Source organism: Atta cephalotes, assembly GCF_000143395.1.
Source record: "Atta cephalotes unplaced genomic scaffold scaffold00010, whole genome shotgun sequence".
Lineage (NCBI taxonomy): Eukaryota > Metazoa > Arthropoda > Insecta > Hymenoptera > Formicidae > Atta > Atta cephalotes.
Window position 1 is genome coordinate 3,866,434 of NW_012130074.1, and position 6,434 is coordinate 3,872,867.

The 6,434-nt window shown below is 26.5% G+C and overlaps 1 protein-coding gene across 1 annotated transcript in view; it reads left to right on the forward strand.

Annotated features, from left to right (window-relative positions):
- LOC105627752 (glucosylceramidase-like) overlaps positions 1-6,351 on the forward strand; it is a 14,928-nt gene extending 8,577 nt beyond the window's left edge. Inside the window, exons 2-9 of the mRNA XM_012209032.1 lie at positions 701-922; positions 1,193-1,331; positions 1,462-1,615; positions 2,915-3,075; positions 3,265-3,674; positions 5,620-5,848; positions 6,017-6,130; positions 6,252-6,351. Coding sequence (XP_012064422.1) covers positions 701-922; positions 1,193-1,331; positions 1,462-1,615; positions 2,915-3,075; positions 3,265-3,674; positions 5,620-5,848; positions 6,017-6,130; positions 6,252-6,351 — 1,529 coding nt within the window. The remainder of the gene's footprint in view (positions 1-700; positions 923-1,192; positions 1,332-1,461; positions 1,616-2,914; positions 3,076-3,264; positions 3,675-5,619; positions 5,849-6,016; positions 6,131-6,251) is intronic.
- The last annotated feature ends 83 nt before the right edge of the window (positions 6,352-6,434 follow it).

Here is a 6,434-nt window from a genome sequence, read left to right on the forward strand (position 1 = left end):
TTATATATATATATATATATATATATATATATATATATCAAGCTACATATTAAAAATATATATTTTGATTTTTACTTCTAATTTCTCGCGATAATTAGGTGATGCTCAATCACGTCGTACATATTTAAGAGTAGTCAATATAGTCATATATATTCAATATAGTCAGAATAAAATAAGTTGAAAATTTCTTTACATAGTTTTATCTATATTGCAATTTCCTATATTTATATTTCAATGCATATTTTTATTGTATATTTTAATAATTTACAATAATTTTCTTTTATATTATACTGTCATAATACTTTTTATAACCTTTTAATAATTATTATTAATTGTTCATCAAGAAAATATCATTGCAATTAAACATAGTTTTATATATTTTATTCGGGATTTATTATATTTTCACAATTTTTTTTACAAAAATGTGAATACCTTTACTTTTCGAAACTAAAAATATTATATAAAAATATTATATAATGCAAAAAACACGTGACAAAATTTTCCATTTTATTTAATAATTTTAGAATGTATTGATATCTGTATAGATATTATATGTATATATATTGGCGTAGAGCCATCCGTTTAATTTTCATAGAAGCTCCATTAAAATAATAGAATGCAGAGAAATGTGAAAATGCGTACATAATATAATAGTAATGAAGCAATTAATTAAGTATATTTTTTGATGGACTCTTTTTAGTTGAGTCAACAAATGGCTGCAAAATCAAACGTCGATCAGAGTTTGGAGACGGAAGCGGAGATGATGGATATTATTGCGTTTGCGATATGACGTACTGCGACGAAGCTCCGAACGTGAGCAAGACAACCAATTACTCTAAATATTTCCTAATAACATCTAGCAAAAGTGGTTTTCTCTTTCACGTATCAAACGGTATATACAAAAAGTCTAAAACGATTGACAGTAAGTACTGAAGTTATTTTCTTGAAACATCAAAGTCATTAAGACCGGTATACATACTTGATTTTTAAGAGTGTCTTAAGTACAGTCTTAAGATGTCACAAACTAATCAAAGAACCTATTAACATTTTAAGATATTATTTAAGATGATCTTATAATAAGAACAAACTATGAATACCGGCCTAAAAGACTATCCGAGTAGGTTTAGAGCAGCCTAGTGTCATCCAATCATTTGTGTCCACAATTATATCCCAAATGCCTTGTAATATATAGCATCAGCTCCATTGGGAAAGATCACTATAAATCGAAAAGATGTATACCAAGAAATCTATGGATTTGGTGGAGCTGTAACTGATTCAGCGGCTATGAACATTCATAACCTAACGCTCGAGGTATCCGAGCAGTTGTTGAGGTATGATGAATTATGAAAATCGTTTAATTTCAAAAGAATTTTGCTAATTCATTCAACACAGTTAACATATCTAGAAAATTCGCAGCGACTTCTCTTAAAAATTAATTTCACATTCAATTTCAAATTCTAGAAGCTACTTTGGTCCGCATGGTATCAATTACAATTTCATTAGAACGCCAATGGGTGGCTGTGATTTCTCAATGAGACCTTACACTTACGCAATGGTAGAAAACGATACTTCGCTTCATCACTTCGAATTGCAAGTAGAGGATAATCTTTTCAAGGTTTAATTATTTATTAATTAATATTTCAACTATTTATATATCTGATTTATATATCTTATATATCTGATAAATAGTTCATTTTTTTCGCATATCGATAGACAAAGAAAGAAATTAAGAAAATGTTTGTGTTTCTAAAATTAAGAATGTGTTACATCAAAAAATCAAAAATATACAAATTTCAAATTGTTCTGCAAATTTTGTCGGAGTATCTGTGTAAAATTTGAGCTCAATTCTCTTATTAATTTAAAAGTTTTTGTATTTAATTTTTTTGTTTGTCCTTTACGTAAAATTGTTTTTATGATACTTATTTAAAAATTCGAGAAATAAGGTTAAGCAACAAGTTAATGCGCGCGCGGGCACGTTTGTGTGTGTGTGTGTGTGTGTGTGTGTGTGTGTAGTTGTAGAGCTGTCCTTAGTCAAACCGCCAAAAATAAATTTAGGACTTGAAAACAAACAAAATTTTTCTCTGTAATTTATTTCAAACATATTGTTTAAGAAATATTGGCTTTTTAAATTACAATTTTATAATAGATATGAATAATGTCGAAATAACTTAAATTATCTCCATAATACTTTACAATAATCAAAATGTGATTATTGAATATTCTGTTTAAAATAATAGCTTTCAGCGTTGAAAAGAGTATTGCATCTATTAATAATAAGAGAACGATCGACTGGCTGACTAATATTGTGCATAATTTTTTTGCATACTTGTATCCCTCGTGTTTAAAAGTCAATAACAGATGCTTCATATGCTTTTTGCTTCAGAGCAAACAAAATTAAGATATTTCGACATTATTTATTATCTCTTAAATAAAACATTTGCAAGCAAATTTCCAAAGAAAAATTTTATTTGTTTTCAGATTCCTATAATTTAAGTTTGACGGTTTAAACCGAGAATAGTCTGCATATTAAAAAAAAACAATAATAAAACAATAATAAATATCTATGTAAAAGTTTATTTGGATTCATGAACTTTACTCGTTTAAAAGTTAAAAGATTTATAATGGTTTTATTGACCTAAAACTGCAGCAAATAACAAAACTGCAATTATTATAACTCAAATTATTTGTTTTATCTTTTTATAATTTAAAGGCGCATTTCGAACTAAAAGTATCATAATTTTTTAAATGATATTATCTGATATTAATTTTTTCTGACTAATTGTTTACCTGATACTATTAAAAATAGCCAAAACGTTGATTCCTTAAGTGAATGATATAATTATCAATTACACAATATATACACAATGTATACACATTTTATTAAATTGTTAATAGAAATCTTAATTGTCAATAGATACCGATAATAAAACGAGCTCAAAAAATAAAAAAAGGGAAAATTAAATTGTTGACTGCACCATGGAGCGCCAGTCTTTGGATGAAAACTAAGAACTCTTGGACGCTTGATGCTAAATTACGTCCAGAATATCGACAACTATGGGCAGATTATTTCGTAAAGTAATTACCATTAAAATATTTTTATTAAGTTATATTCACCTTATTCTCTTTCATAATAATTAATCAAAATATTCTAATTTACTACACTGCACGATTCATTTTCATATACTATGAAACAATGTTACAGTTACATAAAATTTCCCGAGATATTTGAAACGTATTATTATAAATCATTTTATACTTTTATAGATTTTTCGAGGCTTATCGTCATAATGGTTTAGAATTCTGGGCTACAACGTCTCAGAATGAGCCAGAAAATTACAAGTATATTCCGGTAATTAATAATAATACGCTTATCAACGCAATGGCATGGACAGCCGAGGAAGAACGTGACTGGATTATCAATAACTTGGCGCCAACCTTAAAGAAAAATAATTTCGGACATATCAAAATCTTCATAATGGATGATACCAGACTATCGATGCCTGATTGGCCAAAAATAGTATTTAAAGATAAAAGAGTAAAAGATATTGTTTCTGGAACTGCGGTCCATTTTTATTTTGATCATTTTATCAGTCCGAGTGTCTTGGATGAAATAAAAGAGCTGTTTCCAGAACACTCAATATTATACACGGAAGGTTGCGCTGGAGTTTTCGAAGGTTGGTAAAGATTTGTGTTTTCAATTTATATTAACTTTTTTTGCTTCTCTGATGAAACTAGTAGTTTCGACAACAAAACTAAACACAAAATTTCTCTACTATTTATATTTTTTGTTTTATATTTTTTAATTGTTTTATATTTTTTTATTATAACACAAGATGTCTCAAGGTAAATTAAAATTAAACTAAACTAATTAAAATTAAACTATCATTTTTATAATACACGCACGTAGAAAATAGGAAAACTAAAGTATTTTTTAACAGAAGACTTTATCAATTTTACATGTAAAGTAAAACCAATCGAACATACTTGTGTTCATTTAACAAATTTATAAAAATATTGCTAATCGTAATAATATATATATATATTTCAGAAATTTAACATCTCTCTCGATAAAAGAAATATTAAATAAAGTTCTTTTAAATGTTCTAAAACAATGTCATTAAGATTAATGATATTTAGTATTTTTATTACAAACATTTAATTAAATGATACAAATATGTTCGATTGTTTTTTCTTTACATGTAAATAAAATCTCCTCTATTAAAAAATATTTTATTTTTTTATTTCTATATGCATTTAAAAATGATAGCTGATTAATTTCAATAACTTCCCATGAGGGACACTCTATATATTAAAAATATTTTTCTTCATAATCCTTTACTACCTTTTATAACAATTTTTTATAAAAATTTTTGCTAAGTTTTATTCTATAATATCAAAACAAAAAAGAATTCTGCATGTTTATGCATTTATAATGGATTTTTTTTTTTCATTTAAAAAACAAAATTAACAAACAAAAGCCTTGTAAAAGTGGATACTTTAAACAACTACTTTAAACAACTACTCGAAGATCATTTTATTTTTACATTTTTTTTAACATGTTTTTCTACGTAGAAACCGAAAATTATCATTATAACCCGATAAAAAATTGGATAAAAAATGGATAAAAAATGTTCATGCACAAATATATACAAATATATATATATATAAACATACATAACATATAAACATTTAAAACATATATAATTATATACTACTCATCAAAAAATAGGAAACACTTTTGAACACGCTCTAAATTGCGCAATATCTAGGATACCATAATTCGATAAAAAATCATTACAGACAATCAAAAAATCATTTGAAAACTTGAAATCTGTACTTTTGAAATCGATAATTGATATATCAATGGATATCTGAAAATTTTGTACAAACTTACAAAGATTTATAGCTTGAAGTATAAAAATCATAAAAATGCGGTATAACAGTCAAAAGAGTGAATCTTGAATCTTTAATTTACTTTTTTATTGAGCATTGTATGAATTTTTTTCACCAAGTTATTGAAGCAAAGATGATCATTTTTGCTTCAATGTTGAATAACTTGATGAAAAAAATGTTGAATAATTCGAAAAGTTGATAAAAAATCAAATTGAAGATAAAGATTCTCTCTTTTGACTGTTGTAAACCGCATTTTTATTTCACGCTAGAGACTTTTCTAAAATTTGTATAATACAAAATTTTCAGATTTGACGAATATTCACATTTGTGTCTATATAACTCCGTAAAGGATCAGTCAAATTGAATCAATTATATTCAATTTCGATTTCAAAAGGTAATGATTTTAAGCTTTCAAATGTTTTTTTGATTGTTCGTCTGCAATGATTTTTCACCGAGTTACGGTGTTCTGAATATTGCTCAATTTTAATCACATAGTATATTCCATACAAAATATAAACCATTGCATCAATAGTATATGTTGTGTATGTTTTGAATAATTTTAATTGAATACACTGTGTAACCTCAATATTTTGTACAATTTGAAAATTTTTGTTAATCCTATCTCAATTAAACATCGCTTTACTCTAATGATTTTTACAAAATACAAATAAGGGCTAAATTACAGTTTATGCATGCCTTTAGTGAATAATATATAATTATTCACAGACCAAAAAGTGATACTGGGATCATGGAAACGTGCCGAATTGTACGCAGCGAATATCATTGAAAACATGTCGCATTGGGTGTCCACTTGGATCGATTGGAACATTGCTTTAGATACGAATGGTGGACCTAATTGGATCCAAAATTTTGTTGATTCTCCAATAATAGTCAATAGCACTGCCAACGAATTCTATAAGCAACCGATGTTCTATGCAATTGGACATTTTTCAAAGTCCGTACACTATACCTTTGTATCTCAATTGATATTTATAACATTACATAAAACCTAACTTGTAAAAACTTGTAAAAACGGAATAATTTGTAAAATAGTCACATTTAATATCTGTCTACTGTGTTTTACCAATATTTCTATTACTAACTAAGCGTTTTTCTTAAATAGGTATGTCCCACCTGGCAGTAAGAGAATTGGCATAAAATCGAAGAATATCGCGAATATGCGAAAGGTTGCATTTTCCACGTCTGATGGCGGTATCGTATTGGTGATCTTAAATCTGTGAGTTTGCATTGCATAATATTCCTTGCATAATATTTTAATAAAATAAATATATGAATTAGGAACTGCACATTATCTTATTAATAAAAATCTTATATACTTCTATTTTTATTTTTTTCAGGAACGAAGAGGACAAAGAAATTTTGATCCAGGATCCAGAGAAAGGAACAACAAAGCTAAAAATCCTTGCAAAATCCTTAAATACCATGAAATATTGGTGATTTAATTGAAATATAAATCCGCTGTATAATATATCGATATATATATATATATATATATATATATATATATATATATATATATA